The sequence below is a fragment of the Neophocaena asiaeorientalis genome, unplaced genomic scaffold (assembly GCF_003031525.2).
Source record: "Neophocaena asiaeorientalis asiaeorientalis breed wild unplaced genomic scaffold, Neophocaena_asiaeorientalis_V1.1 scaffold1188, whole genome shotgun sequence".
Classification (NCBI taxonomy): domain Eukaryota; kingdom Metazoa; phylum Chordata; class Mammalia; order Artiodactyla; family Phocoenidae; genus Neophocaena; species Neophocaena asiaeorientalis.
In genome coordinates this window covers 22,601-33,303 of record NW_020175311.1, presented here as the reverse complement: position 1 = coordinate 33,303, position 10,703 = coordinate 22,601, and the positions used below count along the sequence as shown (strand labels likewise).

Below are 10,703 nucleotides of genomic sequence, written 5' to 3'. Positions count from 1 at the left end.
GGTACACGGGCCTCTCACCGTTGTGGCCTCTCCCGTTGCGGAGGCTCCGGACGCGCAGGCTCAGTGGCCATGGCTCACCGGCCCAGCCACTCCGCGGCATGTGGGATTTTCCCGGATTGGGGCACGAATCCTTGTCCCCTGCATTGGCAGGCGGACTCTCAACCACTGTGCCACCAGGGAAGCCCTGGGATCTCATTTTTTTTAAATCAAGCTACTAATATAATTTATGGACCAACTTGTATACCGGGTAATGCACTAAGCATTTTATATACTTCATAACATGAAACCTTCATGACAATCATTTTACAGATAAGGATACTGAGGCTCAGAGAGTGGAAGAGATTTGGCAAGGGTCATAAAGCTAGGAAGTGGCACAGTGAAATTCAAACCCAGGGCTGTCTGACTCCAGAGGCTGTATCTTTATGCTATAATGCACTGCAGTGGGGAAAACAAGGCCCTCATTTTACATCAGCTTGTCTCTGTCACCCACAGATCTCTCTTCTTCCCACAGCCTGTATTCAGAGCCAGGTACCACTCATGTTTTAGGCCTCTGTGCCTTAGGCCTCTTCCTCAGCCTAGAACTCCTGCTGTCACTCCTCCACCTAACGAGTGCCTGCTCACTGGTTAAGGATCAAGTCAGCTGCCCCTCCTCAGAGAAATTTTTGGCTGCTCCCTATCCTAGGTGAAATGAATTGCTCTTATGTTTTGCTCTGACCTTGATTAGTGTACGCTTTATTTTACCTCCCAGTATAGTTTAGCTCATGGTTGACCTGTCTCCCCCACTAGATTCCCAAGCCCTCGAGGGCAGGTACCAAGTCCTGTTCACCTCTGGCTCCACAGTGACTTACCTATAGTGATTTCGTAGATGATCAATATGTGTTTGAGCTGGCCAAAGGAATGGCTGAAGGATGCCGGAATGAACAGAGAAATGTAGGGCTGGATATTGGCGCAGTCATGCAAGCTGTGCATCTGGGCTAGACTGGCCAGGGGAGTCTAGAATCCCCTTGGCTCACTTTACTAGGCTGTAAACATAGGAGACACATTATGGGGTCCAGGGGGTAACTGTTGCAGGCTGACTCCAGACTCATTCGCTGGCCTCTATTTAGAAATTCTTGTTTAAGGGGCCAGGCTGTCCTGGATTGTTTATATAACACCTTTGCATTCACAGAAGAAAGGTCTTCCTTGCCTCTCATGTGAACACAAGATACCACTTCATCTTGTTCTGAGTATCCTGCAGGAGTGTCTGCAGCATCCTCACAGACGATGCGGTCGGGAAGCATCTTTTGTAAAAAAATATTGTTTACTGAGGCCACCATGCCATGGATGGTCAACCACTTTATCTCATTTTATTTTGTTGATCTTTGCAACAACCTTTTGAGGGAGGTCTATTGTCCTTAGTTTGTAGCTGAAGAAACTGAGACTGAGGAAGTGTCTTGCCTAAGGTCACACAACTAAGCAAGTGGTGGCGGAAGAATTCAGGCTCAGGTCTGTCTGCCCCCAAAGGCTGGCATTTTAATGGAAAAACACATGGGAGTAAAGTAGACTCCCCCTCCCCCATAAAACAGGAAGAATTAGATTTATAAAATGATGACAGATATTTAAGGTAAATTGTTTCTAAATTATTGTTCAGCTTTAATCCCTGAAAATGACTGGCAAAAATGGCAGAAGGAACCAGTGATGGAAAAAGCACAATTCCTCTATCAAATACTGGCCTGAATTCCCCCACATCAGCCGCCTGCCACATGCACAGTGTGAGGATGCCTAGAGAGCATTCCTCCCTGTCTGCTGATTTTACAACTGAGATGCATTACATTCCAAGATGTCAATATATTTCTAAAGGTCACACAAGAAGTTGATAAGAGAACTGGCACTGAGAATTCTGGTCTGCCAAATTCTAGCCCAGTTTTCTTTCTGCTAAGTCAGCTCTCCCTATACAGTCAATCAACACATGTTTACAGGTTACTCAGGAAAATGTGGGGAGGAAGTGGAACATTACTGCACTCTGAGATAGAAGAGGGGACAAACGTTTCCCTCACCACCTGACCTTACGTAGGTGCAGGTAAAACTTGGGGAAGAAATCCTTGGTAGGAATGCTGGGTAATATCAGGCGCCCCTGTGGCTTTGCGGGCCTGACTGGAGCTACCTCCTGCCCAGGCAGGCGGGAGGGGTCCCCTTTGGCTCCAGAGAGATGGAGGTGGCTGCCAGGGGCCCAGAAGTGCCCCAGAGGGATGCAAGGAGTGGGCCTCTTGAGCCTTTGCTCCTGGCCAGTTCTCAGCTAAAGGGTCCAAGGCAGAGGAACTCTCCCAGCCTCCTTCTGGCCATGAGGATTAAGGAGCTGAGGCTTAAGGCACACCTGGACTGCTGGGGGTGGGGGAGGGGTGGAGGCAGAGCACAGGAGACTGTGCTCCACCCCCTCCACCTAGAGAGACTGTGGCTGAGGTGGATTGTAAGGTCAGTTGTGGAGTCATGGACAGAGCAGGAGGAAGAACCAGGGAGGAGCTTAAGGGGGGCGATGCTGGAAGGAGAAGCGCTTCAAGGCAGGTTCTGAGTGTGGCAGCCCAGGGAAGCCTGCAGTGGGCTTCTTGCAGTGCCTGGCTCCTAGCCCTCCCTCAGTGCCTCAGCCTGGGGGACCCCCCTTTGTTTCTATTGAACAGGCTAGCGTAATTAGAGCCTCAACACCCCTCTCCTCTTGGGACCACACAGCCCAGGGTTCTGTGTGAAACTTCTGGGTCTGCAGTTCCTACCAGGCTTCCTGTCGATCTAGATGTGAGTCCCCTGCCCGACCATCATGCCCTGTCCCCCTCTCCCCGCCTCCCCTACCCACACAGCTTCCTGTTCCTCTCCTCCACACACCATCCCCCGTACATCACACCCTGTCCTCTCACCCCTAGTTCCTTCCTGACAAACTCCCTCAGGTTCTCAGATCTGCACCGAACATTCATTTCTTCTTGATCCCAAATTTCCTTCATGGACCCTGGCTCCCCAGTTACCTTTCATACAGCTCCATCTGCTCCCAGGCCATTCTAGGGTAGGAGCAGTATTTTGGAATCCTTGAATGGCCTCTTCCATCTAGTATAGTGGTTCTGAACCAGGGGCAATTTTACCTCCTCCCTACCCACTGGGGACATACGGCAATGTTTTTAGATATTTTTGTCTGTCAGAGCTGGGCAGGTCACAACTTGTGCTACTGGCATCCAGTGAGTAGAGACCAGGATGCTGATAAACATTGCACGATGCACAGGGCAGGCACCTACGACAAAGAATTATCTCGCCCCAAATGTCAGTAGCATGTACGCTGAGAACCCCTGCACTGTTATATAGCTACAGGTCTACAAGGTTAAGCTTGGAAACTGTCAGGTACGGAGCCTTTTCATGCTAAACTTCCAGGAACAGCTAATCTTTCTGTTCCTCAACTGGGAGAGGGGGCGGGGTGTTGCCATGAAACAGCTACCACATTGTCAGGAATCTGCAGAGAGAGAGGCAAGGAGATTCCCCGCTCCCTAAATTTACTACCAACTTTTAGAGAAAGTACTGGACTACAACTTTTGAATGCCTTTCTGTCTCTACAAGATAGTGCCACTTTTTGGAAAGAGAATAGCAACTTATTATTTTAACAGTTTATCAAATGCAAGATTTCATGTGGTGAATGCAGTAAGGTTTCAGAGCCCTCCTTTCCCAATTTTATTTTCTTCAACCTTCAACCTTCTTTGAATATGAGAGTATTTGCTGGATCAGAAAAACACTGTAGAGGTGTCTCTGTTCAGCAAAACTCACTGCCTTTGTTTTAATTTAAAGTGGATGAATTCTTTCTTAAGAGTGCCCTTGTTTCTCAGAAACTGGCCCCCCAAGTTGCTTGTTCCCTTAGAGCTGAGTTTCTTGGAACTCTGTTTCTAACTAAGCAATGAAAATGCTCACTAACAGATTTCATTGGTCAGTCTAACCTCTTTTTTTTCCACTCTTGCCAGTCTCTTCCCTCTGCACCCAGTTATCTTCAGCATGGGGGAACAGAACCACTCTCCTGGGAAGGAGCTTCAGCACTGGACACGAACAGAGTCTCCGGGAAAGAGAAGCTGGCACTCCCAGGCCTACGCCCTTGGGGCCGTTTCCAACTTTATGTCTACTTTTCTGACCTTTCCTATCTATAAGGTTGTGTTCCGGCAACAGATCCATGCTGTGGCGGTGTCAGAGGCTGTGCGGCAGCTTTGGCATGAAGGCCCTCAATATTTCTACCGGGGAATCTACCCGCCTCTTCTCTCCAAGACGTTGCAAGGGACTCTGCTGTTTGGGACTTATGATAGCCTGCTGTATTGTCTCTCCCCTGTTGGGCCACACTCCCTGGGACACCGCTGGGCTGCAGGGCTCATGTCTGGTGTAGTGGAGGCTGTGGCACTCAGCCCCTTTGAAAGGGTGCAAAATGTGCTCCAGGATGGTCGCAAGCAAGCTCGCTTTCCCAGCACCTTCAGCATTCTCAAGGAATTCCACTCTTATGGGCTTTGGGGGCGGCTGTCGCTGGGTTACTATCGCGGTTTCTGGCCTGTCCTTCTCAGGAACAGCCTGGGGAGTGCTCTGTATTTCTCCTTCAAGGATCCCATTCAGGATAGCTTGGCAGAGCAAGGCCTGCCCCATTGGGTTCCTGCCTTGGTGTCTGGGAGTGTCAATGGAACAATCACCTGCCTAGTTCTGTATCCTCTGATTGTGCTAGTTGCCAATATGCAGTCCCATATTGGCTGGCAGAGCATGCCAAGCCTGTGGGCCTCTGCCCAGGACGTGTGGGACACTCGGGGCCGAAAGGTGTTCCTGATCTACCGTGGAGGTTCCCTGGTCATCCTAAGGTCCAGCGTGACATGGGGCATCACTACTGCTATCCATGACTTCCTCCAGAGGAGGTATCGTTCCAGGAAAGAGCTGAAAGACTGACTAGCTGCAGGCAGTGTGGCCATGGCAACTTGTTATTCTAAGCTTTCCTGGGTTGGTTTAAATAGCTTACTTCTTTAGCTTGGTCACCTAATACAACTATTCTTTAGCATCTTTCAACTGTCATTGCACTCGAGAAGTTCCCAACTACCAGCCTATTGGGCAAAGACAAAGCCAACAGTGTTCCTTGGTTAGCAAAAGAAATTCACCCCGGTCTATCCACAGCTTCAACAGGCTCAGACCCAGGAAGCCTTTAAGTAGCTGGTAACCCACATGAAATGTCATTCCTTTAAGGAATTCACTGACTCTAAAAGATATGAATAAGAGGAAACTCTAAAAGGTGACCTTAATTAGGCACTGTGAGTTCTGGGACCCCTCCAGTTGTCCTCTGGACCAAACTGAGTGGAGGACCAGGAATTCCAATTTCAGAGAACAAAGCTTGACTCTTAGGATGGGGATTCCATAGACTTTCTCAGATGGCTACATTTTCATGACATTGTTCACTACTCCTGCCACCACCACTCTCACTTCTCAAGGCTATGGGTACTAGTTTCAGGGTAGCAGTTATGGCTGGAAATCCTGAGTTACACTTGCCTCAACTGATCATGTGCCACAAGAACTGATGGGAGTGGGGAGAAGTGTGGTCCTTGGATGGATGGGAAGAATAGACTTTGAGGGAATAGGTTTAGTTGCATGCAGAATAGAAAATTCTACTATAGGTTGATTGGTGTTAAATGCTGGGACATTTTTGATAGCAAGGCAATAACATTGCCTAGAAACCACTTGAGGTTCCCTAAGAAATCTGGAACTGGAATGACTATATCTCTTCATAAATAATTGCATATTTTATTGCTGTGGATAAATATAGTTACTGTGACATAAGTTAAAGATCTGAAATTATAGCCTGTCATTCAGAGCCATTCAAAATATGGTCCTCATAAAACTTGTAGCATTTTATCACACCATTCCCACTTACATAGATCCTATATCCTAGCCAAACTGGACTATTGTTCCCTCCCCAAACATGCCACTAGCTTTCCCATGGCCATGCTTTGGCCCACACTATTTTCTCCACCTGCAATACCCAGTCTCCACATGCCAGTCTGCCAAAATCCTTCCGCTTTCTCAAAGCCCAGCTCAGATGCCACCTTCTCTAAGGAGCCTTTTCTGATTATCCCTAACTGAATGTGATTGCCCCTAACTGAATGTGACATTAGTCTCGTGTGATGCCCCTCTCCAATATTCATATGTGGCACTGATTCCATTATGTCACTGATTTCATGTGGCCTGTGTTCTTGATGTTCTTCAATACCTCCTACTAGACTGTAAAACTCCTTGAAAGCAGGGATTCTTGTACACATTTTAAAATCTCCCATTGTGCTTAGGTGCTCAATAATGTTGGCTGAATTATTGAATTGATTATCAAGCTGTGATATGGTCTTTATCCTCAGGGTGCTGTCCCTTGTACATGAAGATAATGTTATTGATTCACTGTCATTAAGACCTGCCTTTGGGGTGTGGTTTTTGCTTTATTAGTGGATTTAGTTTTGTGCTAATGATAATGATGCTGCTGCTGCTGGTAATAGTAACAACAGTAATTAAAGATGACTTTCAACTGGGACATTTGATGAGTTTGTGTTATTGGTGACATGTTTGTTGTTGACAGCACTGTAGGATCTGAAATTTCACAGAGACATTGCCTAATGGTCCGATTCATTTTAACTCTGGAATTTTGAGGATTTCCAAGATGACATATGTTGCAGTTTTTCCCTTATAGATGATATCATGTAATGATCTCCACTTGCACCTCCTTACCAAACCAAAATTGCCATTTATAATGATCTGACTGTAGATCCTAGCTGTGGGGATTCCTCACTGAATATCAAAGAAATTAAAGACACAGCTATAAGCAATATGAGGTCAGAAAGCATTTGCCAGCAAGGTCAACAGAAAATGGCTGGTCCAGAATCGCTGCAGATGAGTTCCCATGTCTGATCCCTGTGCAGACTTAGATGGGGTGGGACAGTACTCTGCTTGCAGATTCAAGTATGGGGAACACAGAGTTTGTACAAGGGAAGGAAAAGTAGAAGAGCAGCTATTTCTATTTAAAGGCTAGCTTTCAGAATGAAAAAAAGTATTTACAAAAATCATTACTTAGCTAATGGCTTTGGTTTTTAAGCTGAAAAGAAGGGGATAAACTCTCGTACTCGCCCACTTTTCTTATTCAAGAGATGCATTTATTTCCAAGTACACTGTCCATTTCCACTTATGTCACTGTGTCAGTCCATGTGTCAGTTCTTCATTTAAAATTCTTATTTAGAAATAATTTTGAACTTCTAGAAAAGTTGCCAGCATAAGTAGATAAGTAGAGTTTAAAGAATACCCATAAACCATTTGCTTTATTATTTGAGAACTCATTCTCTGTCTACACACACATGGTATTTTTTCCTGAACTATCTGAGTTGCAATTTTTAATATTTCTAGATTCAGTATGTGTAGATTCAAATTCTTTTAAAAAGACTAAGAGCTTTATCTCTATGACACTGGCACAGTTATTACAGAATATTAGAAAATGAAAACTCATGGCATATTTTAAAGCTACATTAGTGATAATTGTTTAAATTTACTATATTTGCCTTTTTAAATACATTATGTGTGTTAATACTTGAAGCTATGCAATTATAAACATGAATTTACAACTAAATCATGTTATAATTGAAATAGTTTATTTTTACAGATTGATTCATATAAAAACCTAGGTAAAATTCTAAAATTATATAGACCAATCAACTTTCCCCATTTAAATCTTCTAAGTAAAATTTAAGAGTGTAATGGTTTTCTAGTAATTTTAAATATCAATATTTAGTTTTGTGGTGTTAATATTATATTTTCTGACATTTAAAAATGGCCTTTGGACTTGAGATCAATAAAATAAAGAGGTAATAAAAATCTACGTCTGTTTAAAACTTATAAAATATAGAAGTTGACACTAAAGCTACTTGGTACAGAAAGTTGAAAGAAAAAGAATAAAAATCCCTGTCTGAGCTCTATGTATTTTTGTTTAAATATAAACTACATCAGCTTCCTAATGCTCAAGGTGAAATAATGAGTAACTAATGTATTAAAACTATTATCATAAGTATATGGTTTATGAAGACTTAATTTTGCTTTTAACATTTAGTTTTAAACATTAAACAGCATAATTTAACAATGTGTTTGGGATAACTGCATATAGTGTAGTATATTAAAGTTAATAAAATAATGTTGTATAGGAGATAAAAAACATGATAACTCAGGAAAAAAGTGAAAAGTTTTCCTAAAAGAATAAGGTAAAAAATACTGTATTTCCCTATTCTGTTTACTCTCCAACTTCTCTGTTTCTTTCATACCATCTTCCTTTTCCTCAAATCTTCAACACCTCCTCCCCCATCCTCAGTCCCAGTTCATGACCTTACTTTCTATTTCATTAGGAAAAGAGAAGCATTCAGAAGAGAACTGCCAGTTAAAAGAACATTTATAAAGCTATTGCCCATGTAATGACCATCCAAGACAAGAAATGCAACATCTTGATAACCCCCACCCCTAGTCCTCCTGCACTCCAGGCCCCTCACTGATGACCTTCCTCCACCCATCCTAGAGATAACTCCTATCCTGACTATTATGATATCATTTCTTTACTTTTCTTTATAGATTTATCTTCTTGTTACCGGAAGGGGGACACCTTCAAGGGCCTGAGAGTGGGCTCTTGTCTAACACTCAGAAATGAATTGTCCGAGGAGACACATATACTGACAAAGCAAAAGACTTTACTGGGGGGGAGCACCTGGGCAGCAGGGTAAGGAAACACAGGAGAACTGCTCTGCCACATGGCTCGCAGTCTCAGGGTTTATGGTGGTGGGGTTAGTTTCCGGGTTGTCTCTGGCCAGTCATCTTGTCTGTGCCCATATTTAGTCTGACTCAGGGTCCTTCCTGGTGGCGTGTGCATCTCTCAGCCGAGATGGATTCCAGCGTGAAGGTTTCTGGGAGGTTGGCAGAACATATTATGGGCTGGCATTTCCTCCTTCCTTTTGGCCCCTCCTGAATTCTTCTGGCTGGCTGTAGCTTGTCAGTTCTATGTTCCTTATCAGGACCTCCTGTTGTGAGATAACTCATGCAAGCAGTTATTATCCTGCCTGGCCAGGGAGGGCAGTTTCAGTCAACGGTTCCCTAACATTCCGTATAAGCATCCCTAAACAGCACAGTTTTATTTTACAGATATTTGAACTCTATATACTTTATATACTTCGAATTGTGACTACTTCTTTCATATTATTTGTGAGATTCATCCATATTGTTGCAGGTAGTTGTAGTTATTTTATTTTTCTAAACTGTGATAAATTTACTTTAAAAAGATTTTTTTAAGAGAAGTTTTAGGTTCACAGCAAATTTGAGAGGAAGGTATGGGAGAATTCCCATATACGCCCTGCTGCCACAGGTACATAGCCTCACCAATTATCACCCTCCCACACCAGAGTGGTACATTTGTTACAACTGACAAATCTATATTGATACATCATTATCACCCAAAGTCCAGTTTACCTTAGGGTTCACTCTTAGGGCTGTATATTGTATGGGTTTGGACAAATGTATAATGACAGGTATCCACCATTATAGTATCATACAAAGTAGTTTCATTGCACCCCCCAATCCTCTGTGCTCTGCCTATTCTGACCCCCGCCCAACCTCTGGCAACCACTGACCTTTTACTATCTCCATAGGTTTGCCTTTTCCAGAATGTCATATAGTTGGAATCATACAGTATGTAGCCTTTTCAGATTGGCTTCCTTCACTTAGTAATGTGCATTTAAGGTTGCTCCATGGCTTTTTGTGGCTCATTTCATTTTAGCACTGAATAATAATTCCGTCATCAGGATTTATCAGTTTATTTATCCATTCACCTACCGAAGGACATCTGGATTGCTTCTAAGCTTTGGCAGTTATGAATAAAGCTGTTATAAACATCCGTGTGCAGGTTTTCATGTGGCCGTAAGTTTTAAACTCCTCTGGATAAATGTTAAGGAGCACAATTGCTGGATTGTATAGTAAGCATATGGTATAGTTTGGTAAGAAACTGCCAAACTGCCTTCCAAAGTGGCTATACCATTTTGCACTCCCATCAGCAATGAATGAGCATTCCTGCTGCTCCACATCCTTGCCAGCATTTGATGCTGTCAGTGTTATGAATTTTGGCCATTCAAGTATGTGTATAGTGGTATCTCACTGTTGTTTGGTTATTTCACTTTTATTTTTGTATGTACTATTGTGTGAATATACCACAATTTATCCATGAAAACTTTTAGGGACATCCTGCTTGTTTCCAGTTTTTGACTGTTACAAAACAGTGCTACCATGAATATTCTTAGCAGTGTATATAACTACAGACGTCTCTACGATATTTACCTAAGAGTGGAATTGTTGGTTTATAGGGTATGGGGACTCTCAATGTTATGGATAATGCCTAAATTTTCCTAATGACTAACTTTTCCTAATGCTGTGCACCAATTTACACTTACTAGCAGTTCCCATTGCTCCACCTGCTGGCAACATTTGTTATTATCAGACTTTAAAATTTTTGCCAACCTGGTGGGTGTAAAATGGCCTCTCATTTGATTTTAATGATTTTTCTTGTTCTTTTTTTTAACATTTTTATTGGCGTATAACTGCTTTACAACGTTGTGTTAGTTTCTGCTGTATAACAAAGTGAATCAGCTATATATATACATATATCCCCATTATCCCCTCCCTCTTGC

The 10,703-nt window shown here is 43.3% G+C and overlaps 1 protein-coding gene across 2 annotated transcripts in view; it reads left to right on the top strand.

Annotated features, from left to right (window-relative positions):
* SLC25A53 (solute carrier family 25 member 53) overlaps positions 1-10,703 on the top strand; it is a 29,288-nt gene that overhangs the window by 3,344 nt on the left and 15,241 nt on the right. The window contains exon 2 of one of the 2 annotated variants that reach the window (XM_024765463.1): positions 3,966-6,524. The exons of the other annotated variant lie outside the window; for it this stretch is intronic. Coding sequence (XP_024621231.1) covers positions 3,997-4,917 — 921 coding nt within the window. The 5' untranslated portion in view covers positions 3,966-3,996 and the 3' untranslated portion in view covers positions 4,918-6,524. Of the gene's footprint in view, positions 1-3,965; positions 6,525-10,703 lie in introns of those variants that run through there. 2 annotated transcript variants of the gene reach the window in all.